Source organism: Gadus chalcogrammus, chromosome 13 (genome assembly GCF_026213295.1).
Source record: "Gadus chalcogrammus isolate NIFS_2021 chromosome 13, NIFS_Gcha_1.0, whole genome shotgun sequence".
NCBI lineage: Eukaryota > Metazoa > Chordata > Actinopteri > Gadiformes > Gadidae > Gadus > Gadus chalcogrammus.
This window is the reverse complement of record NC_079424.1, coordinates 4,914,812-4,940,682: the sequence shown is the minus strand read 5'-3', so window position 1 is coordinate 4,940,682 and position 25,871 is coordinate 4,914,812. Positions and strand designations below refer to the sequence as shown.

The following is a 25,871-nucleotide window of genomic DNA, read 5'->3' as shown; positions in this document are numbered from 1 at the left end:
AGGAAACCTAGTCCTGGTAAGTCACCTATATTTAGCCCTCTTATCTCTGGCTGAAGAGTCTTGGCTCGTCTCGTCGGTCAAAGGGAATCTTTGTGGGTCAAAGGGAATCTTAGGTCCTGAGAGGAGCTGGACCACAAAATCCGAATTTATATTTCTATAATATCATAAATGAGGAAGATAATGTATTGTTAAATTGCAGGCTATAAAGCCCTACAGGGTCTACGTATTACGCTGTATTTCCTTGTGATATAATTTCAGCACTGGTCAGCTCCCGCTCTATAGCGGCAAGCTCAACTTCCCACTATACTCAGTAGATGCCGTTGGGTTTATTTTGCGCAGTAAATCCCGTCGTTCTGGTAATCTTTGTGCAGTTATACTTTAGGTGCACGCAGCCACAGGCTGGAATAATCCGAGGGAAGTTCAAAACTCGTAATTCCACGACAAGATAAAGTCGCAGTGACATGATGCTCCTTCAATCTGGGCCAGTGCGGGATTTGCGGGGAGATGAGGCTGGCAGCAGGATTACCGGAGGTCCCAGATCAGCGCAACACGTCCCCCTGAATTAGAGCACGCCTCGCACTGCGAAACGACTAAATACTCTATTGTCTATTGCATTGATTATTTGGGTCGGCCTTTATGTATTTTTTATTTGATTTAATTAAGGGAATAAATCCTGATCTAAACGGGTTGTTGTTGCTGTAGACCCGGAGAGCATATAAACCCGCTGCGTCAGAATAAAGCGCACATTCGTCTGGGTTTGAAATGCATTGAAAGTAAAGTTTGACGCATCAGACTTTTCAATGAAAGAGGATGGTCAGATAATTATTAAAGAAAGAGGAATGTCAGATAAGTAATGATGTAATTGATGCGGAAAAAGTTTTTTATTTTCTTTTTTTACCCCCAGGACAGATTTTTCTGCAAGGAACAATTTTATTTCTCGCTATAAAAAGCTCTACCGAGTCCTAGCGGGTCTTACCGGGTCCTACCGAGTCCAACTGAGTCCAACTGAATCCAACTGAGTCCAACTGATTCCTATCGGGCCCTTCCGAGTCCTACCGAGTCCAACTTAGTCCTACCGAGTCAAACCGAGTCCAATTTAGTCCTACCGAGTCCTATCGAGTCCTAACGATACATTCCATCAATCCGCAGTTCATACATAGGCCTACCTCAACGATCCAGGAGCACTTGAGGAGCTGCGGTTCCGGAGAGATGCTTTAAATCAGGAGATGGCGTAATGGAGCCTCTTGTGACCATCAACACTGAACTCAACTCTGATCCACTGAGCTGATCTCCTCTGGTCGAGCGGGCGGCTGGCGACGCGTGCTGCGGCGCGGCATTGGCCCCCGGCTTTAACGTGAAGCTGACTCCCGCCCACTACTTACACTCCGCCCCCTGCTTATACCCCGCCCCTACTTACATCCACAAGTGTCGCCTGCGCGTGGCCTACCCGTGGCAGCATCTCCCCCCACCCCCATGTGTGTGTGTGTGTGTGTGTGTGTGTGTGTGTGTGTGTGTGTGTGTGTGTGTGTGTGTGTGTGTGTGTGTGTGTGTGTGTGTGTGCGTGTGCGTGTGTGCGTGCGTGCGTGTGTGTGTTCTGTCGCGTGAGTCTAACTTTAAGTGACAGCTTCAAGTCGCGTGCAGCAGGTGCTCGCGCCGTCGCTCTTTCACTCATCATCCCCGCGGCCGAGGTCAGCCTGTGATCAGCGAGAATATTTATTAAGTATCATAAAGATTAATTTTATAAGGTAGGGAAGGAAGGAAAGATATTATAAATTCCTATTGAATGCGAATTGTATCTATTTCTTTTTATGGCTGGGACTGTGTTCAAATGTGTAGTTGTAGTGTATTAATAATGATAACTTAAATCTTAACACTCTTGACTAGCTAATTATTCCTTATTTCAATTTTTATTTCAACTGCACTCGGGCAAATAAATTTGCACAAAAAAAGATTTTCCGCAGTTCTTCGCGTTCATGGTGGGAGGGGTCAATTATGAAGTGGAGGAGGGAAGGGGGGTAGAATTACCTCGCACAATAGACCGCGGGTTTAATCCCGATCTGGCCTGGCAGGACCTATTTCACGGATTTGGCCGAAGAGTCATTTTCACGAGACAGGACATAAGCCACTCTGCAGGTCGATAGAGTAGCGAGCAGCCCAGGGTGAGATCGCCCCCCTACACACACACACACACACACCTCCCCACTGAGATCAGGGTGAGCCCATCTAACCCCCCCCCCCTCGGACCCTTGTATTTCCCCTTCATCCAATAACATGAATTCAAGACATTGATTTAAAACCAATTCAACATTGATTCACAAAGTACAATTTTTAGTGTTTTTATATATTTACGCATACATATATTACTATTTATAATATACATGTATATGTATGCATAACCTCAAGAGGGTTTTGTTTTACACCAGATATTGATCTCATGCTTCATGCATCAAGCAGTCCCGATGCACAGAACATAACCCCTCGTTTTGCATATTCCTAATAATTATCGGCATAATTTTTTCAATAATAGATTATAAATATTTAAGAATAACATGGGTCGAACAGAACAAGTCGAGAGCTCAAAGTTGGAGTCCAGGACCCCCTCAGATCTGCCGGACCTCCTCAATGAGTCGGACCCCCTCAGTGAGTATGACCCCCTCAGTGAGCCGGACCCCCTCAGTGAGCCGGACCCCCTCAGTGAGCCGGCTCTCCTGAACCAGAGGGTCCTTCCTGACCTCCCCCTGACCCTGGGGAGGGGGGGGGGGGTGGGGGGGGGGCGGGGGGGGAGGGAGGCTCCTCCCGCTAGACTTCATCTGAACTCAGCTGTGATGAGTTCCTGTGGAGCAGGAGCACGTGACGCGGCCGCCGCCCCCCCGGACCCCCCACCCCCCCCCCCCCAGAGGACCCCCCCGTGTCCCGCCTCGGTCCCCCGCCGCCGCGCCTCCTCGCCGCTCCTCCCCTTGAATCCCCGCGCCCCCTATTCCACACCTGCAGCCCGGAGTGGGAATAGCCTGCGTGTCCCGGCCTCCCCGGAGGACCGCAAGCCTGGGAATACTAGAGCCCAGGCCTCCAGGAGCCTGGAGGCCGGGCCTCCTGGAGCCTGGAGGCCTGGGCCTCCTGGAGCCTGGAGGCCGGGCCTCCTGGAGCCTGGAGCCCGGGTCTCCTGGAGCCTGGAGCCCGGGCCTCCTGGAGCCTGGAGCCCGGGCCTCCTGGAGCCTGGAGCCTGGAGCCCGGGTCTCCTGGAGCCTGGAGCTTCCGGCCCCCTGCTTCCTGCCTCCTTGCTCCTGCTTCCTGCCTCCTGCCTCCTGTCTCCTACCCCCTGCCTCCTGTCTCCTGCTTCCTGCCTCCTGTCTCCTACCCCCTGCCTCCTGTCTCCTACCCCTTGCCTCCTGTCTCCTCTATCCTACCCCTCGCCTCCTGTCTCCTCTATCCTACCCCTTGCCTCCTGTCTCCTGCCCGCTGCCTCATTGGATATTCAGCCTCTTAATAATAATAATAGTTTAATATCTGAGATCATCTCAACAACGCTGTAACTGCAAAGTATAATTCAACCGCAGCCAGAGATAAAAAATAGAAGGCAACAACACAAGATCTGTGCATCAGAAAAACCAAAAGCACATTTGGACCACTGCTGACGTCCCTTCATGGGTGCCGATCTTTAAGCACCGTAGGGTGCTTTGTTTGGCAAGCGTTTGGACGGTGAAGCACCCTGGTATCTCCTGGCTCACATGGACCTTACATCAGCCCCCCCCTCACCTGAACACGACATGGGGTCCAGAGGGTCCCCTCACCTGACAGAACCAGGGGGAGCAGCGCAGAGCAGATGAACTGCCCTCCCTCCACTCTGCTGCACAATCAGCGTGACCTTGTCTTGGGTCCCCAGTGCACGGGACAGGGAGTCCATCTGTTGGATTCCAATTCCTCAGAGAGACAGGAACTACTTTTACACCACGACTTTATCTGTGTGTGTGTGTGTGTGTGTGTGTGTGTGTGTGTGTGTGTGTGTGTCTGTGTGTCTGTGTGTGTGTGTCTGTGTGTGTGTGTGTGTTTGCGAGAGTGGCTGCATGAGTGAGCGTTTGGTGAGTGTCTAAATGTGCATGTGAGTTTGTGTGCGTTAATGTATGTATGTGTGTGCATGCATGTGTGCGTTTGTTACTGTGTTTTGGTGTGCGCGCATTTATGCATGTGTGTGTGTATGAGTGTGTGTGTGTGCGTTTGTGTCTATTTCTGTTTGGGTGTGTTTTGGTATGTGTTTGTGTGTGTGTCTGTGTCTGTTTTTGTGTGTATGTTTGTATGTGCGTTTATCTGTGTGTCTGTGTTTTTTTGGGAATGTGTGTGTGTGTGTGTGTGTGTGTGTGTGTGCGTTTGTGTGTGTGTGTGTGTGTGTGTGTGTGTGTGTGTGTGTGTGTGTGTCTGTGTGTGTGTGTATGTGTGTTTTGGTGTGTGAGTGTGCATTTGTGTGTGTGTGTCTGTGTGCTTTGGTGTATGTTTGTGTGTGCATTTGTGTGTGTGTCTTGGAGTTTTGGTGTGTGTGCAATTTAAAATGTCACATTGTCGTTAACCTCCCAGTTAGCCGCGCGTGAATTGACGTGCACACATTCGACGAGAGACTGGGCAAAACAAACACACACATGCGCACACATGCAACAGGCGCACACCACACAACCAACACGTCCACACAAAAACACACACACACACACACACACACACACACACACACACACACACACACACACACACACACACACACACACACTGCAGCTACAAACAGTTCCATTTCTCTGATTGTAAGAGTTGGGCTTGTTCCCCGCTCCGTTCCTCTCAAAGCGGGCCTCCAGGTCGTCTTTAGAACCCAAACGCGCCGCAGAATGAACGTTCCTTTGCGTGTCACGCTCCCTCGTCAACTCCGACAAGGGTCCGGCACCCCGGCCAGACTTAACCCCCCCCCCCCCGCCCCGCAGCACCCACCCAAACCCGGAGCCAAGGGTGACGCTGACCGGGCACCCCTCACAGCTCATTGTGAGGGGTCCCGCCACGAAGTGAAGAGACAGGCCTTGTGCCTTGGCGCTACCACCCCCCCCCCTTCCCCCCTACCCCCCTGTCCCTAAGCCCGGGCTGGCCCCCTGTTGTGTGTGCTCATTGGCTGAGCGCCTTGGGCGTCCCTCCACGGCCCCCATTGTCTGGCCGTAAGCAGCTTTGTCTCTGCAGCTGGAGGCCGCGTGGCCATTAGCCGCCGCACGCTAACGGGGGCGCGCCGTAATATAATTACCGAACACAAGTCAGGTGGCGGGACGTGGGGGCCCACAGGAGCCCCGGTTTGGGGGGGGCCGCGAGGAGCTGGCGGGTGGCCAGCTATAACTCGATTATGAAGTTGTGTGGGTGACAAAAGAAACAATGGAGTTGTTTTTTTATATTATTCGGGCCGACGGGAGCTAATTGAATCCCGCTCGGTTGCAGGAGCGGGAGGGAGTGTTCGAGAAGGCTGCGTTTGCTTTTCTAATTTCTGGGGTCAGCCGCTCATAAAATTTAAAACGCTCCGACCAAAGAGTGTCGGAGACACCGGGGGCGGCGTTGTTGTGGACTCAATGCGAGAGCTGACCCGTACGGGGGACCTTCGACGGAGGACTGGCTGAGAGACGCTCATGAAGTGACTCCTCTGTTCCTGCTCTGCATGGACGCCGCCGGACAATAGACCTGATCAGATTCATCCCTGGAAGACGTTCTTTAAACAGGCGTCTCACATGCAGCCCTGTTCCGTCGGCAGACCCTGCAGTTATCCTGTTAGTCACCCCGGATGAGGGAGAGAGTGGACCGGACCTCCTGCCCAGCTGGAGACACACACACAATCACACACGCACACGCATGCACACACGTACACAGACACACATATATATTAATATATCTCCACAAACATAGACACACACACTCCTTACTATATCTACACACACACACACATACACACACACACACACATATTAATATATCTACGCGCACACACACAGGCACAAACAAATACAAACAAATATATCTAAACGCATACACCCCACACACACATGCATAAATATATCCATACATATATATATAAATATCCAAACACACACAGACAAACAAACACACACATTAAAAAAGATATCTACAAACACGCACACACACACACACACACACCACACACAAGTATGTAAATAAATTGAAACACACACACTCCACACACACACAAACCAAACACATATAATCATACATTACACACACACACGCACACATATATAAATATATACACAAACACACCACACACACATATATGCATACACACACACACACACCCATACATATATATATAAAAAACACACAAACACTCAAAATATATAATATATATAAATATTTATATATCGAGATATATAAATATATGTAAATGTATTTACACACACACACTCACCCACACACACACACACACACACACACACACACACACACACATAAATATTTCCACACACACCCATACAGATATGTAAACACACAGACATGCAACACAACTTCTCCCCAGCTGGGATGGCACACGCGGCTTTAGGGACAGCTGATAGAGAAGGTTTAGTTGCTTCTGTTTGGAGCAGGTCAAGCAGAATGGGATCAGTTACTGTCCTTTTGTTTCTGGGGTTTATATGCAAAACGCTGCCTTTGGTTTGTGTTGAGCGGTGGAGGAGACAGTAAGGGATTGTGCGGCTGGCCGCTGGTCCCAGGTCTGCATTGTGAGCGTAAAGCTCTTGTTGGGCCCATTAGGCGCAGCTCGCTCACGGCCGTTAGAAGGCATTGTGTTCTCGAGCTCTCCTCAACAACATCTCCACACTGAAGCAGATGCTCCACAATGCTACGATTCATGTTTCACTGGTTGAATCAATTTATTAACAAAATGCACCTTTCGATTTGATCACTCATCACCAAGAGGAAAGCTTAGTTCAGGTGTTTTATTCAAAGTCACACATGTGTGCTCTGCAGGTTGCCGGCTCTCGGGCTCCCATAGGTCAGCATCCTATCTCCTAGGGCGTGGCAGGGAAGGCGGAGCCGATGTACTTCTTTCCGTCCCCGTAGGAGGAGTTGTCCCAGGTGTACGTCTGGATGATCAGCTGCTTGCCTCCCAGGCTCAGGTAGCACCTGTGAACGGGGGGAACACAGGGGGTAAGCTACACACGAACAACCAGAGTTCACCTAGTCCTTGCATAGCCTACCCCCTTACTCCCCCCACACCCCCACACCCCTGTTACGCCCTTATTGTGTGTTGTACGTCATTGTACTTAAAAACAGTACTTAGCATCGTGTAGCATCTTATCCTAGCTATCTTTGTTGGTTAACCTAGTTATTGTTAGCGCTTGGCACTTGGTCCTATGAACCTCTTTACTGTACCGACACAGCGATATATTGTTGTATCCCTTTCTTCTGACAAATGTACTTATGCAAGTCGCTTTGGATAAATGCCCCAAATGTAAACGTAGATGAAGCGATGCTGACCTCTTCCCAGGGCGGGTGATGTAGCAGAGGCTGTACATGGCAAAGTCGAACTCAGGGCTGCAGCCCATGATGGCCGAGCCCACCTGCTTGAAGTATCCGTCCCATTGGAACTGCATGCCCAAAACGTCTGGATAAGAGGTCCACTACGAGGGAGAGGGTGGGAGTATGGGAGGAGGGGGGAGGGAGGGAGGGAGGGGGGGAGGGAGAGAGGGAGGGAGGGAGGGGAGGAGGGGAGGAAGGAAGGTGGAGGGAGGAAGGAGGAGGGAAGATAGAAAGGAAGAAAGAAGAATCATCAAATCAAACCAATGAATCCATCTTTCCATTCAAGGCGTGGATTCGATATATTTGACTGAAACAGTTCAGCTGCCGTGGCTTCAGGTGAGGACGTTGGAGTGACGGATGGCGATAAAACTGAGGGTGAAGATGAGGTATCAGGCCTACCGGTCCATCGAAGCTGTGGCTGTAGTAGTTCAGCAGGCCCTGTTTCTCCAGAAGATAGAACTGAACCCAGTTGTGGAAACCAGAGATCTTCCCTCCTTTGATCTCTCCTGAAGACACAGATATGAAGTCAACACACGATCAGTGTTGCCAGATTGGGCCCCGATTTCCCGCCCAATCTGGCAACCCTGGCTGCAGAGCGCTGCAGCCAGGGTTGCCAGATTGGGCGGGAAATCAGGGCCCAATCTGGCAACACTGCACCCGATGATAATAAATAACCCGGCATTCATAGACATGTAGTCTGTGTGGTGCCTCAGGAACCTGCAAAGATGTGCTCAAAGCCGCTGGAATCCTTCTTATTGTTGTTCCTGGAGTACAGACCGAACCACATCATCTTCAGGTCCTGGAGGAAGTCCTCCTCAGAGGCGTAGTATCCTGCGGAGACACACAGAGCCCACAGTGTTGACTGGGGAGGCTGAATGGGAGACTCAGTCCAAACCATTAGGACTCAACCCAAACCATTAGGACACAATCCAAACGATGAGGACTCAACCCAAACCCTGAGGACTCAACCCAAACCATTAGGACACAATCCAAACGATGAGGACTCAACCCAAACCCTGAGGACTCAACCCAAACCCTGAGGACTCAACCCAAACCATTAGGACTCAGTCCAAACTATGTGGACTCAAACCAAACCCTGAGGACTCAACCCAAACCATTAGGACTCAGTCCAAACTATGTGGACTCAAACCAAACCCTGAGGACTCAACCCAAACCATTAGGACTCAGTCCAAACTATGTGGACTCAAACCAAACAGAACCACAAATACTCAATCCAAACAATGAGGAATCAGTCCAAACCGAACCATGAGGACTCGATCCAAACAGAACCATAAGGACTCATTCCATCCAAACCAAACCATGACCAAACAAATGTTGAGCTGAGAGCCGTACCCTGGGAGGAGAGGAAGGCGTAGAGCTTCCTGCCCAGCGCCGTTTTGGACATGGTCTCCCTGACGAAGGTCTCCTGCTCCGCCAGCTGCTGTGGGCTGAAGTCCTCGTCCTGGCCCGTCACCCGCTGGTAGTTGTCCAGGAGGGCCACCAGGGCGGCGAAAGTGGGCCTGGAGAACAGGGCCTCCTCGTCCAGGAATTGGAACAAGCTGGAGGCGACGAGGAGACACACGTCAGGGAGCTGAGGAGCCTCCATGCCTCACCCTGGGACACTCAGAGGTTTAACAAAGAGAGCGGCTGGGAACCAACGCCATGCGTCCGATGAGGAACGGCGAGATGTGAAAGCCTGCACGGCCACGTTTCCAATTAGTTTTAGTTGTATAATGTTATTTGATATATTCATTCAATCTTTGTATTCAAACTCCTGTTCTTAAAGGTGGCATATTATACCACCAGGTGTGAGTTTGATTAGCCGTGTTATTGTAATAGGTCACCTATAATTAACTTTTACTTTCCATCACTTGGAGTGGTGAGGGATGTATGACTTATGTATGTATGTTTGTATTATCACATTTATAATTAGTTGTATTTATTTGATTGTTATTTGATATATTCATTCATTCTTTGTATTCAAACTCCTGTTCTTAAAGGTAACATATTATACCACCAGGTGTAAGTTTGATTAGCCGTGTTACTATAATCTGTCACCTTTAATTAACTTTTACTTTCAGTTCTGTGTTCAGCACTTGGAGTGGTGAGGGATGACTTATGTATGGATGTTTGTATCTATAAAGTTGGATTGATGGATCTCACGGGAGAGGGGCGAGGTCTCTCTGAGAGCTGGTCTGGGAGTCGGACACCAGGACCTGAGGGTCTAGGACCAGTTCTGAGGCGGAGGCCTTGTTGGAGTCAAGGCTGTAGAGAGCCTCTGAGATGGCTTTGATCTCACTGTCACTGACGGAGCCACCGCCCCCACCTCCACCTGCATCACCTGTGGGTACACACGCACGCACGCACACACGCACACACACACACACACACACACACACACACACACACACACACACACACACACACACACACACACACACACACACACACACACACACACAGACGCACACGCACACACATACACACACACACACACAGACGCACACACCCACACACACACACACACACACACATGGTGTACTATGATTATACTGTTCATTCATAACATGATGCCGGAGGAGCCCAGACAGATTCAAGTATTTATGACGCAAAACACAACAGTGACACCCGGTGGTTTGTATGGTGAATGGCAGGCTAGGTTCGCAAAATGAGTCGCCATGGATACTGAAATGAGAAAGAAAATTCTAATCTTGTCTTTTATGTGACCATATTTGGGTAACCTGGAAATCTTGCTCTTGATCATAGATCATGGAAAGATAATTCCCTCGTTGACCTTTTCCCTCAAACTATCCTCAATAACAAATAGTAGGTAAACATCATTGGAAACAGCTCAGGTTCAGTGTGAACCTTTAATTGTGTAAGTTGTGTAACGCTGAATAAATGTTACAATGAAGTCAGAGCCGGATTGTGACATAAGTATAACTTATCTCTCAATGATTAATCGGTTCCTCCACCCTTCAGTTCAGTGGAAAGACTCATCGCACAATCTACCAGGACCCTGGGAACCAGACCACAAGCCTCTTTAAAACAAACAGAGGCCAGAAGGAGAGGCTGCGAGCAACACGACGGGGAGAGGAGGAGCGGAGGAGAGGAGGGGAGAAGGGGACAAGGAGACGAGGTGACAAGGAGAGGCCTTGGGCAGCAGGACTGGGAGAGGAGGAGAGGAGGAGAGAAGGAGAGAAGGAGAGAAGGGGAAAAGGAGACAAGGAGAGAAGGAGAGGAGGAGAGGCCGGGGGCAGCAGAACGGGGGAGAGAAGGAGAGGAGGAGAGAAGGAGAGAAGGAAAGAAGGAGAGGCCGCGGAAAAGCAGGACTGGGAGAGAAGGAGAGAAGGAGAGAAGGAGAGAAGGAGAGGAGGAGAGGAGGAGAGCAGAGGAGGTCTTCGGTCTCACCGCCGCAGAGGCTGCTGTAGTCGCTGCAGCAGTTGCCGTGCTGGCTGCACTTGGAGTTGCAGTGGCACTTGTTCTGGGAGTCGAACGCCTCGTTGCAGCGGCCCTTACAGGAGGTGGCAGCGCCTGGGGGCCAAACAGGAGGAGGAGGAGGAGGAGGAGGAGGTGTTGGTGGATCTTTCTGACTCACTAACGGACCCGAAACTGCTCCCCTGATCGCAGCAGTCGGTGTGGGAGTCTTAACGAGAGGCGGCCGGCTTCAGTCACCTTTGCAGAGGGCTGCGTAGTCGGAGCAGCAGTCGCCGAAACGCTCGCACGACGTGTTGCACTGGCAGGGGTAGCCGCTGTCCGTGCCGTAACCACAGCGACCGCTGCAGGTGGCCATCGCATCTGGGGACAGAGAGACAAGATGACCCGACTATAGAGGCACAGTTCTATAACCACAGTGTCTGGGGACAGAGAGAGAAGATGACCAGACCTAAAGAGACACAGTTCTATAACCACAGTGTATGGGACAGAGAGACGAGATGACCTGACAATAGAGAGACAGTTCTATAACCACAGCGACCGCTACATGAGGCCAGCCTGTCAGGGGACAGAGAGAGGATTACCAGGACCATAGAGACACAGTCCGGGAGCTGGTGCCCCTGGGGGAAACAACAGTCCTGCAGTGAGGAGAAAGGGTCTGGGTTAGGAGGTAGTGAAGGAGACACCAGTCCTGTAGAGAGGAGAAAGGGTCTGGGTTAGGAGGTAGTGGAGGAGACACCAGTCCTGTAGAGAGGAGAAAGGGTCTGGGTTAGGAGGTAGTGAAGGAGACACCAGTCCTGTAGAGAGGAGAAAGGGTCTGGGTTAGGAGGTAGTGAAGGAGACACCAGTCCTGCAGTGAGGAGAAAGGCTCTGGGTTAGGAGGTAGTGGAGGAGACACCAGTCCTGCAGTGAGGAGAAAGGCTCTGGGTTAGGAGGAGATAGTGGAGATCTTACTGCTGCTCCCTTGGGGGACCAGGGCCCCCAGGAGTGAGAGGAGTAGAGTGGTCTTCAGCATGGCTCACACACCGTCGGCAGACACAATAGTCCAGAGCGATGTGTGGGGGCCTTTATACCGTCTCCAACCCACCCATCCAGTGAAGCAGGATGGGTGGGGCGAAGCCCCACCCATCTTACTTCACTGGATGGGTGGTGTTGACATGAAATGTGTTGACATGAAATGTCATCATTTCATGTCAACACATTGACATGAAACACATTTTGGCCATTGGTCTTCATTTCTCACTCGCATTGGTCCTAAGCTGTGCGCTACATAATATTAAACAGTATTAACTAGTATCAAGGCTATAATTGCTTATTTATATGTTTTTAGCTCATTTTATGCTCTCTCTCTCCGTCTGTCATTCTTTCTCTCTCTCTCTCTCTCTCTCTCTCTCTCTCTCTCTCTCTCTCTCTCTCTCTCTCTCTCTCTCTCTCTCTCTCTCTCTCTCTCTCTCTCCCTCTCCCTCTCCCTCTTTCTATATATATATATATCCTTTTGGAGTTGCAGATGTCGTTGTTCCCAGGGTGTATTCAAGGTAGCCCACCTCAGCAGGTGGTTTGTGTTCTTAGTGTTCTCAGATCAGATTCTGGATCTTACTTTTCTCTTTCTTTACAAAACAATATGGGTTAAAAAATTATGTATTTCGTTATTGTAAACCAGTAGGCCTATCACAAACTATTAAGAATGGCTAAAATGTTTATCAGATCATAGACGTAAGAAGGTTATGAAACACCAGAATGAGTTTGAGAGATAAAATGTGTTAACACATGAGTCACCATTATCAGTTATAGTTCAGCAACACAAATGATCATTGGAAAGTTATTAAGATAAATTATCTCATCAACTCTTATGTGTTTATATTCCTAAATAAATTAGGAATTGATTAATAAAAAAAAACAATACTCCCATACTTAAGGGGGCGCTGAATTAAGCGCGTTTACTTATTTTTGAACCTCATCGGCTGCTTTACGCAGCGTGGATTTCAATGACAAGCGGTCCTAAGATTTCATAAGACATCGAACCGGTACCCGGTACCTCAGCCGTCCCGGGACCTTAACCATGTCCTTAACGATGTTGTTCAGAACCGTCACCACACAACTCTTAAAGGTGGGCAACATACACAACATATACACAACACATTACTGCATCCCGCTGTCATAGAGGACACCGGGGGGTCTGGACTGGACCTACCAGGGTTTCTGGACCTAAACCCAGAGCAACCGGGTGGTCTGGACCCGAACCTGGACCAACCGGGGGCTCTGGGCTGGACCTGAACTCGGACCTACGACCTGAACCATCCTTGTTATATTGTACCCAAATCCGCTCCAGCGACCCGGGACTAGTTATCTCCTTCTCCTGATTATGTTACGCTAGGTTCTATCGATCATGTCATTAATTATCTGCATCTCAAACACTTTATCTCCCTGGACCGCTGGTGTTTACTTCATTTAGTTATATCCATCCTGCTTCCATTCATTCATTCATTCATTCATAACCTTGAACTATTTCATGTAGAATTCGGCATAATAAATCGCCCTTATCCAGTTTCCTTTTCAATCCTTTTGCCGTAGGTGGAAGAAGTTTGTAATGCTATGCATGTGAAACTGTCATAACTGTCTTGAATACTGTGCATTGCATTAATGAATGAACCCTTCCTCTCTCTGATGACCCCCGCAGGGCCGTCATGTCCACACGGCCTGTCAGCTGCTGGCCGTCGAGAAATCCCTTCTGATGAAGCTAAGGAAAAGCACCGGCTACACTTTTATCAACTGTAAAAAAGCCCTGGAGAAGTTTGACAATGACATAAACCAGGTAAACATCCTCCCAACCGTCTGTCGTTTTGAAAATGTTTTTTCCCGAAGCGTCTCTTTACATTAACATTCAAGTTTACACTCGGGGCATTTAGCAGACGCTTTTATCCAAAGCTACTTCCAATAAGTACATTTGCCAGAAGAAAGAGAAACAACAATATATCGCTGTCGTTACATGAAGGGTGTTCATAGAACCAAGTGCCAAGCACTAACGATCACTAGGTTAACCTATTCCCCGGCCCGTATCCAACAAAGATAACTAGGATAAGATGCTACACCATGCTAAGTACTATTTTTAAGGGCCAGGACGTACAACATACAAAAAGTGTGTAAGAGGGGAGTGTGAGGGTAAGGGGTGGGGGAGCCCATGCAGAGTCCAGGTGAACTCAACACACTCTTTACGTCCTTGAAGGCGGAGAGCTGGCTGAACCAGCAGGCCCAGAAAGAGGGCTGGAGCAAAGCCAACAAGCTGGAAGGACGCCGGGCGAAAGACGGGCTGGTGGGCGTCTTCGTGGGCGAGGAGGCCGCTGTGATGGTGGAGGTGAGGCCAGTCATGGCCCGACCAGGGCAGACTCTTTGGAGCCCGACTCGTTCATTGAAACGCCCCCTGCATTACCCAGTCGTCCTGAAGGTGTCCCTCTCCTTGTCTTGTGCCGCAGGTTAACTGTGAGACAGACTTTGTGGCCCGTAACGAGAAGTTCCAGGAGCTGGTGAGGGACGTGGTCTCTGCCACGCTGGCCCACCACCGGGGCAACAGCCAGGGCAAGACGGGATACGTGAAGGTAGAGAACGACAAGAACCTTTTGGAAAATGTGGATTAGTTGCTAATGTATGTAGCTTCACTAGGGAATGTGGAACTGATTGTGACTCAGCGGACTCAGTCTCCCGTAACGTTCTCCCATCGTCCTCCCAGAGTCTCCTGGGGGCCGGTGATATGAGCACACTGCGGGCTGGAGAGGCGGGGTCCCTAGCTGACCAGGTGGCCCTCACTATCGGTCAGTCCCCTCCTTCTCCTGTTGAGGCACTAGAGGGTCTGCTTGTGGAGAGAAGTTTATTCTGCCTGGACCCAAAGAATAAGTTAAATCCACATTTATCAAAAAAAGACGTGGCTTTTCTTGTTTTCATTTACATTTAGGGTATTTAGCAGACGCTTTTATCCAAAGAAACTTACAATAATTACATTTGTCAGAAGAAAGAGAAACAACAATATTTCTCTGTCGGTACAGTTGGGATGTTCATAGAACCTTGAAATGAAAACTAGAATAATTCAGACCGGTCCTCAAATGCCATATTTTCTGTTTTATCTACTCCGACGAAAGGTATGCAGTTAAAGCAAATCATGATCGTATGCCTTTTTTTAATCAAACAATGAATGATTGGGATATATATTTAAACAGATTCTTGTCGTAGACGACATCGTGAGAACTGTTTTGTATTGTCGGCGCTGCTCTGCCTGACGGGCTCTCTGGCGCCCCCTGCAGGCCGACTGGGGGAGAACATGTCGGTGCGGCGGGCGGTGATGCTGGGCGTCCCGGCCGGCTGGCACATTGGCTCCTACGTGCACGGGGGCGTGGGCGGCCCCGGGGACACGGCGCTGGGCCGCTACGGGGCCCTGGTGGTCTTCAAGGGGGGCAAGGAGGAGTCCCGAGAGCTGCTGGGACGTAAGCTGGGACAGCACGTGGTGGGAGAGGCGCCCACGACGCTGGGAAACATGGAGGACCTGCCCTGCGGCGACAGCGAGACCCGTCTGCTGCCTCAGACCTTCCTTCCGGACCCGTCCCGGACCGTGGCCCAGTTCCTGCTGGGCCAGGAGGCCCGGGTCCTGGACTTCGTCCGCTTTCAGTGCGGGGAGGCGGCTGAATGACGGGCTGTTGTGTCGTCTGTGTTTCTGATTAAATGAGATAGGATGGTTAAGAGTGCGGAGATAATGGTCAATAATTTATAAGGTTCAACCGTACTCATGCTGTATGATGACAATATGTTTATTATTGTAATAAATGGTGAGATAATGGCGCATCGTGGTTGTAGAACTCAAAGGTTGTGTGTGTGTGTTCCTGGTTGGTGTGTTTTTACAACATGACCACAGAGCCCTCCTTAGTCTACTGAGCTTCAGCAGCCTGCTGTCACCTGGTGGACTGCTGGACAGGACAGGACAGCTGGGTTATAGTACAGGACCGGACAACTGTTATAGTACAGCACAGAACAACTGTTAGTAGTACAGCAGGCAGCTGGGTTGTAGTACAGGGCAGGACAGCTGGGTTATACTACAGGACAGCTGGGTTATAGTACAGGACAGGCAACTGGGTATAGTACAGGACTGGACAACTGTTGTAGGACAAGACGGCTTGGTTATAGCACTGGACAGGCAACTGGGTTATAGTACAGGGCAGGACATCTGGGTTATAGTACAGGACAGCTGGGTTATAGTACAGGACAAATTGGTTATGGTACAGTACAAGCAACTGGGTTATAGACAGTACAGAACAGGACAACTGGGTTATAGTACAGGACAGGGTGTTAGTCAGCAGGAGTATTATAGTACTCAGGTTGTAGATCCGTAGTATTCTATTACTGAGGGTGTAGGTCAGTTGGAGTATAATACTGAGGCTGTATAGTACTAGGGGTGTAGATCATCGGGGGTCGCTCAGTGATTCCATCAGATAGTACTGATGGTGTATTATAATACTGAGGGTGCAGATCAGTAGTATTTTAGTACAGAGGGTGTGTAGATTATCAGTATTATAATACAGAGAGCGTAGATCAGTAGTATTATAGTACTGAGAGTGTAGGTCAGAATGAGTATAATACAGAGGGTGTCGATAATTAGTATTAATACAAAGAGTAGATCAGCGGGGGTCGCTCAGCGACTCCATCAGACTTCCTTTTAAGTGCATTTGGCTGCGGCGGCGTGGTGACGTCACGGGGGGTGTTTCCTCACTCGTTACGTCACGAGGGTGTTTCCTCCCTTCAGTCTCATCAGTCAGCGGTACGAATAGCTTCAGTCGTCCTCAAAACTCAGCCAACATCTCCACCATGGTATGACCCCCGCTTCGTGTGTCTTAATACAAATGCTGTTCCGTGTATCTTGGCTCGGCGTCGTGGTGCTCCCGGGGTTTGATCGCTTTATAATGAGATTATCCTGATGACGCCATCCTTAGCCCCACAGCTAGCTGTTAGCCGAGGCGCTTCGTAACAGTCTGCCGTGAATCGTTCAAATGTGTCCCCCCCCCCTGCTTCGCTGTTAACATGACCTGTATTAATGTTGTCTCTCTCTCTCTCTCTCTGTCTTCCCCCAGTCGGACTACTCAGAGGATCAGATCATGGGTGAGTAGCGAGGCCGTCTCGGTGCGTTAGCCGCGCTAAGGAGTTCACTTCCTGGGTTCAGTTCCGCTCCGCGTCGGGGACCCGCTGGTCCTCCTCGGCCTGCTCGGGTCCACCCTTGCATGTTGGGGTCCACCCCACCTTGTTCGTGTCCAACCCGGCTTATCCGGGTCCAGATACCCCTCTGTGGGGGCCCTGGTTCGGCTTGCCGCTGACCGAACCCCCATCTAGCCCACCGGGTTTAGGACAAACATAATATGCTTCTAAATCCAGCGGAATGGGTGCATTTAAGCTGTGATCCATTTGAGATCCATTTTCGATTTTCTGTGCCTCTGTACGTCCAGAATGTGTTTCCTCATCATCACAGAGCGTTGCCTCGCTTCGGGACGTACCTGGTATTATTATTATTATTGGTATTAGTAATAGTAGTAAAACGTAAGACTCTTTAGACTATTGACTGATCATGGTTTCCACCTCCGACCAACTTGGGCGTTACCCCAAACATACCTTTGCCATCATTATAAATGCCCAGCAGACCTCTTAATGCTTACAATGAGCCCTATACAAACGCCTTATTAGGAGCTCAACTGAGACTTTGAGATGATCGTTTAAAGCAGTGACTTTGACGAATTGCAGGACTGTGTGTGTGTGTGTGTGTGTGTGTGTGTGTGTGTGTGTGTGCATGCATACATACCACAACTGACCCACAGAGCCAGTTCTACTCCCCCACATCGTACTGAAACCCTCTCATACGGTAGAGCCCCTCTCCTTTGGCTGTTTTGTGTCTGGCTGATCTCCTCTGTCTCTCTCTCCCCCCCCCCCCCCCCCCCCTCAGAGTTCAAGGAGGCGTTCCTTCTGTTCGACCGGACGGGCGACGGGAAGATCAGCTACAGCCAGTGTGGGGACGTCATGCGGGCCCTGGGCCAGAACCCGGTCAACGCAGAGGTCCTCAAGGTGCTGGGGAACCCCAAGTCAGAAGGTCAGTGTTGCCGTGGCTCCAGGGAGAGGTCACGCCGCGGTTACAGGGGGGGTGGTGGTCTCTGGGCCCGCCGCTGGTCTGAGGGATCCAGCTCCACTGTTATTTGTAGAAAACCCTACCAGCATTATATTTATATTCATTTACTGTATATTATCGGTGACGAATGATTTCTTCTGGGATCAGTCTGGGTGGCATGTGGCTCAGGAGGTAAAGGGGGTTGGCTGGTAGTTGGAAGACTACCAGCGAGGTGTCCCCGGGCACCTAACCCTAACCGCTCCCGACGAGCGGGCTGTCGTCTTGCATGGTTGACCCCGCCGTCAGTGTGTGCATGACTGGGGTGAATGTTTTGGAATTTCGTAAAGCGCTTTGCGTGGGCAACTGGTTAGAGAAGCGCTGTATAAATGCAATCAGTATCATATCAGTAGAGTATTATCCCTTTGATTATGTAATGAAAGTCCCTTCAAATGTAAAAACAAGCTTATCATTGCATCTAAAAGCAAGCGTCCACATGTACACAACCTCAACCCCGCCCCTGTCTGGCGTCTCGTATGTCTCTGTGGAATGTGAGTGTTTTGGGTGGGGGTGGGGGTGGTGTGGGTGGTGCTCCAAGTGGCTGACTCCTCCCCCCCCCCCCCCCCCCCCCCCCCTGGTGTTCTCAGAGATGAACTACAAGATGCTGGACTTTGAGCAGTTCCTGCCCATGCTGCTGGCCATCGCCAAGAACAAGGACCAGGGCTCGTTCGAGGACTTCGTGGAGGGTCTGCGCGTCTTCGACAAGGAGGGCAACGGCACCGTCATGGGGGCGGAGCTCCGCCACGTCCTCACCACGCTGGGTAGGACCTCCTCTACTGTTGATTGGATTAGCCCTCTGCCTGCTCTGTGTGGACAGCTGAGTGGTTAAACAAAGGAGCACTGTCTGTAAAGGACTATTGATCAATGGGTCACCTTCTGAATCTATTCAGAGGCTGACCAATGTCCTGTGGGATTTCTCATTGTGTTTTATAAGGAAGAGGTTTTTTATATTTTTATTATTGGTCCCTCAATTCCTCAGTACAGCGAAATCTTCCTGTTGTTCAGTCACCTTTGTACCTTGCGACACTGCGCTGGCCGACATGTTGAGGCCGTTGTGTGATCTCCTGTCCCTCCAGGGGAGAAGATGTCTGAAGAGGAGGTGGAGACCCTCTTGGCCGGACACGAAGACACCAACGGCTGCATCAACTATGAAGGTAGGCCCGGAACCCCACGGCTGACCAATCACTGCTAACTTCCTTTGGCCCCAACGTCAGGGCTGGCCGATCACTGCTAACTTCCTGTGACCCTAACGATGCCAAGCTGTGCCCTCATTGGCTGGCCGGACTGTTAGCCTAGCAGTGAGTCACTGGCTCCGGGGGTCAGGTGACTGGATCTGAACCATTGGACCTGACATCACGTGTGTTCTGACCCGCTCTGTTCCTCCTCCACAGCTTTTGTCCGGCAGATCATATCCGGATGAGCAGAGGGTACAATCAATCAATCACTCACTCTCTCACTCGCTACCTGATGGGGGGTATAACGGGGGCTTATTAACGTTGCTTCAAAGAGTTTAGATTCGGCGCACATTAACCCGCTGGCTAGGCCCTGCATGCAGTAGTCATCTCGGTAGACAATGGTCTCACCTCATGCAGGCCGGTACTACTACATTTGTTTTATATACAAAGCCTTCCAGATGTTTCCGGTGGCTCAGCAGCGCCCTCTTCACTAACGGGGATGGTGGTGTGTGTCTCTCTCTTTCTCTCTCCTGTGCCCCAACAGAAGCTGATGCTAACCCCGCTGACGTGCTAGGTTGAGTGTCTTAACACCGTATTCCTTCATCAGGATTCTTATCTCCGCTTTGACCGTCGTTCTATTGTGTTGATACCCCACCCCACCCCCACCCCCTGAGTCAGGAACAGGGGGGCGGGTCTGAGCACGCTTCAGGTCGTGAGGCTGGGCAGGTAGAGGCTCGCCAAGATGCCTCCCTCTGTCCTCGCTGCTCTCTACCGCTGGTTACACGCAGACCCCTTTAAGGACAGGATCTCTTCATCTTGGCTGTCGCAGCGCGTGTGTAGGAGTGGGGACCTGCCTCATCTCCAACTCCTCATTAAGGAGTTGGGATGTAGGAGCCAGATGGTTTATGGCTGTGAGGGGCCCAGTGAGGGCTTGTCCCACCAGGACCGCCCTGCTTCAGGGCTCCAGCTCCTGCGAGATGTTTACCATATGAGGTGCTGGGTTTGGTGGGAAGCTGCTGGCTGCGCTGGGCTGTAGGTTGAGCTTGGTGTCTCGCTTTCATCTGACACGACCCAGACCTAATAACCCTCTCTCTGTCTCTCCCCCCCCCTTCTCTATCTCTCTCCCGTCTCTCTCTGTCTCTGCCGCTTTTCACTCTCCCTTGTCTCTCTCTCTCTCTCTCTCTCTCTCTCTCTCTGTCTCACTCTCCCTTTCGTTCTGTCTTGGTTCTTGTTCTCAGAACTCGTCAGGATGGTGATGAGCGGTTGAAGATCTCTGCACGCTTCGGTCTTAAGTGTTTCCCTGAATATTAATGTTTGTCTCCGTCTTGCTGTCCACGTCACGTCCCCAAACAGATTCCATGTTTGTTTTTGACATCCTTTTATTTGATTTCAAAAGTGCCTTTTGCATGTCCTATGTTGAAGAGACCATACCATTTCATTTCCACATCATTCCTCCTCACGGAGATGCATGTTAGGATGCAGATCATTGGCACCACATTGGCAATAACATTCCCTTGATTATTTGTACACATTCCTTCCCTGTCACTTTTGTAGCCAACTAGCTATGTTGATTTTTATAGAGCAGATGCATGTTCATTGGCTAAGGCAAGCTGTAACCAAGACTTGTTTATCCGAACCAGGGAAATCATGGAAGTGATACTGTAGGATGGCAGGCTGCATTGAACAGTATTTAATAAAGAACCAACTTTTTAAAAGGATTTTCTTCGTTTTTTTTGAGTTGGCATCTAGAAGGAGTGTATAACCGTTTATCACAAGTTTAGATCCACAAAGGGCACAAACTGAAGGTACTTGGACATGTATGTACTATCTTTGTTAGGCTGAACATGTTTGAGGATTTTCAATAGTCCTCGAAATATCAAGGTATGAAACACGCCATCGTTGACTATAATTGTGGAAGTATTACCATCGTTGACGATAAATGAGGATGTGTCAAGGCATGAAACACACCAATGTTTACTATAAATGAGAACGTATCAAGGTATGTAAGACCATCGTTGACTATAAACGAGAACGTATCAAGGTATGTAAGAACATCGTTGACTATTAACGAGAACGTATCAAGGTATGTAAGACCATCGTTGACTATAAACGAGAACGTATCAAGGTATGTAAGAACATCGTTGACTATAACTGAGAACGTATCAAGGTATGTAAGACCATCATTGACTATAAATGAGAACGTATCAAGGTATGTAAGACCATCATTGACTATAAATGAGAACGTATCAAGGTATGTAAGACCATCGTTGACTATAAATGAGAACGTATCAAGGTATGTAAGACCATCGTTGATCAAATGAGTATGTATTAAGGTTAGACATCGTTGACTATTAATGACACAAAAACATTTTCCTCGTCACATCTTTTATTTTCTTCCCAATATTTCATAAAGAAAACCTCAACATCTCGTTTTTCCGTCCAATACAAACTGCCGGAGGGAACTGTCAATACTACGAAGGTAATGATTTACTGAGGAAAGGTTGATTTCTACTGTATAATAATTCAATTGCTGCTCCTCTCAAGCAGTGTGAAAAACATACAGAAACTGAACGGACACGCACTTATTTTATATCACAAAATGCACACACTGTAGTAATAACACAGACAAGAAGTCCATCGATGCCTCCGATGAGTTCTCTAACACTGGCTAGCGGACATGCTGTTAGGTATCTGATTATAGGTCAATGATGTCGTATGCAGAGGAAGTGTGTATGTGTGTGGGTGATGTTTGTTTGTTTTGGACAACATTCAAGTTATTCTTCATCCTTTGTCCACCGATAAACAAATGTCTGCACTGAGAAGTAAACTGAAAGTACTCGATAAGGGATTCTCCAGGGCATGCATTCAGAAACACACGCGCAGACGTCCAACACACATGATACTGGAAAGAGTAGATATAGGCTACAAAGATAATATTAATACACGCTCGTAATGTAGACATCAAAAAAACGAAATGGAAAACCAACAATAAAAAATATAAAAATTGGATAAAAAGTGAGGATTCTGTTGTCATAGTACGGACGGCGGTCTCCTATCGAGCTGTTTTAAGGTGCGATATCCCTCAGTTCACAGCGTCACCCTTCCTTCAGTCTTTAACACCAAATTCCGCACACTTCAAATCAACTTGTTTCCCCAAGCATGTAAACTACAACATGATGCACAGAGAAATGAAGATTAAAGTCATCATTAAAAAAAGATTTCGGTTCAGCAACCAAACCACTGACCCAAATCCTGAAAAAGTATGTCAATAGATTTGATTCTTTTTTTTTTTGGACCATTTAGAGAAGTGAACTCTGTGGCTAGTGACTCCTCCGACCTCCTGAACCAGAACATAAGGAACATCACACTGCTCACCGCAGATGGAGACACCTAGGCTAGGACGGACCTTGCTACAAAAGGACGCCAAAATAAAATCACAATAAGAAAAAAAAAAAAAAAGGTCTATCTCACGTCATCGATATATATTTTCCAACTTTCCATTTCCACCATCCAACTTAAGGACGTGATGTTTGTTTTCCGAGCACAAATTGTAACGGTATTGTAACAGAGTCTAATTTATCGCACTTTGTCTTTCAAGAAACTACGATGGTTCCATACTAATGATAGGACCAAACTGTTCCCTCGTGTCGCTCCTGTGGGCCCCCTGCTGAGACCCCTTCTTGGGGGGCCCCGTCTGAGGGGCTCATGTGGAGGGGCCCTTGCTGAGAGGCCAATGCAGAGGGAGCCCTTGGAGGCCCTCTGGTTCATTAGTTATACTGAATGTCCAAATCAGCTTTCAAAACTACCTCTGAAAATGAATAAAAACGGACAACGAGGGGACACTAAGTGCTCATGTTATGACCCCAATAACGCGCCATGTTCTAACAGGCCAGAGGAAACATACGGTACTCTCAAAAGTGCAATTTTTTTCCCTTCATTGACCGACCGGGACGGTGAGTACTGGACAGAGCGGGGAAACACCACTTCCCAGGCTGGGGAGAGTCTTGAAGGTCATGAACGTACAGCTGGTTAAAATACTTAAAAAACAAAAAGGAGGATCTTTCGTGTGGTTTCCCGGTTGACCGCGTTTTGAATGTTTTTTCGTTTCCTTATGGTGCATACAGGGACATGTTTTTTTTTCTTCCGTTTGTCTAGAAAAAAATAAATGTTCTTCATTGGCATCTTCATGTCAATACTCAATCGAAGGGGTTCGCTCTCAACAGGTAGTTCAAGTAGGAGGGATGCGCCCGCAAAAAAACAAAAGCTTTCGTCGCTTCAATTGTCCTGTCAAAGAAAGGCCGGGAAATGTCCAAATTACTTTTCTTGGTCAGTTTGGTTTCCTGACGAGACGATGCAGGCTGGAGTGGTCAGTCATTGGCTCGCCAGTCCTCCGTCTCACTGCGGGGGGGGCACTGGCGCGGGGGTTGGCACCGTGTCCCCGGCCAGGGGGGTCGCTGGCTCTGGGGGGGGGGGGGGGAGAGAGAACATGTTAGAAATAAACAACTACTAGTGATGATAACATGTAGATCGAATCAACATCCTGTTATGTTATAGACTGCCACTGTAGTGATAACATTTTGGGGTTAGACTGGTATAGTGATTATAACATGTTGGGGTTAGACTGGTATAGTGATGATAACATTAGACTGGTATAGTGATGATAACATTAGACTGGTATAGTGACGATAACATGTACATTACACTGGTTACACTGGTTTAGTGATAATAACATGTACATTAGACTGGTATAGTGATGATAACATGACTGGTTACACTGGTATAGTGATGATACCATGTCGATTTTACTGGTTACACTGGTATAGTGATAACATGTACATTATACTGGTTACACTGGTATAGTGATAACATGTACATTATACTGGTGACACTGGTATAGTGATGATAACATGACTGGTTACACTGTTATAGTGATGATACCATGTAGATTATATTGGTTACACTGGTATAGTGATGATACCATGTACATTATACTGGTTACACTGGTATAGTGATGATAACATGTACATTATACTGGTTACACTGGTATAGTGATGATAACATGTACATTACACTGGTTACACTGGTATAGTGATGATAACATGTACATTATACTGGTTACACTGGTATAGTGATGATAACATGTACATTATACTGGTTACACTGGTATAGTGAGGATGCGGTGCAGTGCGCTGGACTGGGCCGTCCCGTACCCACCATGGGGGACTGGAGTGGGGTTGGAGTTGGACTGGGCGGGGCCGGCCGGGCCCTGGGGCCCCGGGGGGGAGGCCTGGGGGCCCACGGGGGGCTGGCTCTCCCCCACGGGGACGGTGGCGGTGGGGGGGGCGGGGCTGGGGGCGGAGGCCGGCGTGGGGGTCCCCGGTGCGGGCTGGCCGCTGGCGGCGGGGCCGGGGGGCCCGCCGGCGGCGGCGGCGGCGGCCTGCTGGATCTGCTGGAAGTGCTGCTGGCGGGCCCTCATCTCGGCGTACTTCAGCTGCTCCATGTGGAAGGACTGGCGGTCGGCCAGCAGCTGCTGCCGCTGGTACTCCAGCTGGAACCAGAACCACAAGACAGGGTGAGGACCAGTAACACCAGTAACACCAGTTACAAGTGAGGACACAGCAACCAGTAACGACAGTTACAAGTAAGGACACAGCACCCAGGCCCCCCCCTCTGAGAAGGCCCGGCTTGCCACCCCCCCCTCGGACCCTCTCCCAGAAGGCCCTGCTCACCGCCCCCCCCCCCCCCCCCCCCCCCCCCCCCCTCCTCTGACCCCCTCCCAGAGCCCTGCTCACCCCCCAACCCCCCCCCCCTCGGACCCCCTCCCAGAGCCCTGCTCACCCCCCCCCCCCTCTGACCCCCTCCCAGAGCCCTGCTCTCCCCCCCCCCCCCCCCCCCGGACCCCCTCCCAGAAGGCCCTGCTCACCGCCCGCCCCTCGGACCCCTCCCCGAGCCATGCTCACCGCCTCGCGCTCGCGGTCCATGATGGTCTCCAGCTCCTCAAAGTGCCTCAGCTTGATCTCCAGCTTCTTCATCTGGGTCTCCACCAGCAGCGCCACCAGGGACTTGATCTTCCGCTCCTCCACCGCCGCCAGGTGCTGTACGTCCAGGGGGAAGGGACAGAGTGAGGGAGGGGCAGAGCACGCTAAGGTAAGGGGCAGGACTCTTAAGGGTTAAGGGGCATAGTGAGGGAGGGGCGGAGGACGCTAAGGTAAGGGGCAGGACTCTTAAGGGTTAAGGGAACAGTGGAGGAGGGTGTAGAAGACGCTAAGGTAAGGGGCAGGACTCTTAAGGGTTAAGGGAACAGTGGGGGAGGGTGTAGAAGACGCTAAGGTAAGGGGCAGGACTCTTAAGGGTTAAGGGGCATAGTGAGGGAGGGGCGGAGCACGCTAAGGTAAGGGGCAGGACTGTTAAGGGTTAAGGGAACAGTGGGAGAGGGGCGGAGCACGCTAAGGTAAGGGGCAGGACTCTTAAGGGTTAAGGGACAGAGTGAGGGAGGGCCGGAGCACGCTAAGGTAAGGGGCAGGACTCTTAAGGGTTAA

General features: G+C 49.8%; 4 protein-coding genes across 5 annotated transcripts in view; 2 read left to right on the top strand and 2 right to left on the bottom strand.

The window, feature by feature from the left end:
* Nucleotides 1-6,853: 6,853 nt before the first annotated feature.
* Nucleotides 6,854-12,017, bottom strand: endou (endonuclease, polyU-specific). The gene is made up of 9 exons (XM_056605524.1): nucleotides 11,929-12,017; nucleotides 11,215-11,337; nucleotides 10,951-11,073; nucleotides 9,703-9,880; nucleotides 8,893-9,098; nucleotides 8,257-8,370; nucleotides 7,939-8,045; nucleotides 7,498-7,640; nucleotides 6,854-7,143 (listed from the first exon to the last, which is right to left on the bottom strand). Exons 1-9 carry the CDS (start codon nucleotides 11,987-11,989, stop codon nucleotides 7,029-7,031), a joined length of 1,170 nt encoding a protein of 389 aa, XP_056461499.1. The 5' UTR covers nucleotides 11,990-12,017; the 3' UTR covers nucleotides 6,854-7,028.
* A 919-nt stretch (nucleotides 12,018-12,936) lies between these two features.
* Nucleotides 12,937-15,981, top strand: tsfm (Ts translation elongation factor, mitochondrial). The gene is made up of 6 exons (XM_056605525.1): nucleotides 12,937-13,081; nucleotides 13,652-13,786; nucleotides 14,198-14,326; nucleotides 14,445-14,567; nucleotides 14,699-14,780; nucleotides 15,267-15,981. Exons 1-6 carry the CDS (start codon nucleotides 13,034-13,036, stop codon nucleotides 15,647-15,649), a joined length of 900 nt encoding a protein of 299 aa, XP_056461500.1. The 5' UTR covers nucleotides 12,937-13,033; the 3' UTR covers nucleotides 15,650-15,981.
* Nucleotides 15,982-16,698: 717 nt separating this feature from the next.
* On the top strand, nucleotides 16,699-21,075 carry myl6 (myosin, light chain 6, alkali, smooth muscle and non-muscle). Of its 2 annotated transcripts, XM_056605528.1 has the most exons (7): nucleotides 16,715-16,821; nucleotides 17,082-17,109; nucleotides 17,942-18,085; nucleotides 18,745-18,918; nucleotides 19,234-19,311; nucleotides 19,549-19,584; nucleotides 20,571-21,075. In XM_056605528.1, the coding sequence occupies exons 1-6, from the start codon at nucleotides 16,819-16,821 to the stop codon at nucleotides 19,575-19,577; spliced, it is 456 nt and encodes a 151-aa protein (XP_056461503.1). In that variant the 5' UTR covers nucleotides 16,715-16,818; the 3' UTR covers nucleotides 19,578-19,584; nucleotides 20,571-21,075. The 2 variants fall into 2 exon arrangements, with proteins under 2 accessions (XP_056461502.1, XP_056461503.1); XM_056605527.1 differs by lacking the exon at nucleotides 19,549-19,584 and having other exon boundaries at nucleotides 16,699-16,821.
* A 365-nt stretch (nucleotides 21,076-21,440) lies between these two features.
* The window catches only part of smarcc2 (SWI/SNF related, matrix associated, actin dependent regulator of chromatin, subfamily c, member 2), a 17,324-nt gene continuing 12,893 nt past the window's right edge, over nucleotides 21,441-25,871 (bottom strand). The window contains exons 24-26 of the mRNA XM_056605523.1: nucleotides 25,293-25,427; nucleotides 24,547-24,880; nucleotides 21,441-23,792 (exon numbers count right to left, since the gene is read on the bottom strand). Of these exons, the coding sequence (XP_056461498.1) occupies nucleotides 23,728-23,792; nucleotides 24,547-24,880; nucleotides 25,293-25,427 (534 nt within the window). The 3' untranslated portion in view covers nucleotides 21,441-23,727. The remainder of the gene's footprint in view (nucleotides 23,793-24,546; nucleotides 24,881-25,292; nucleotides 25,428-25,871) is intronic.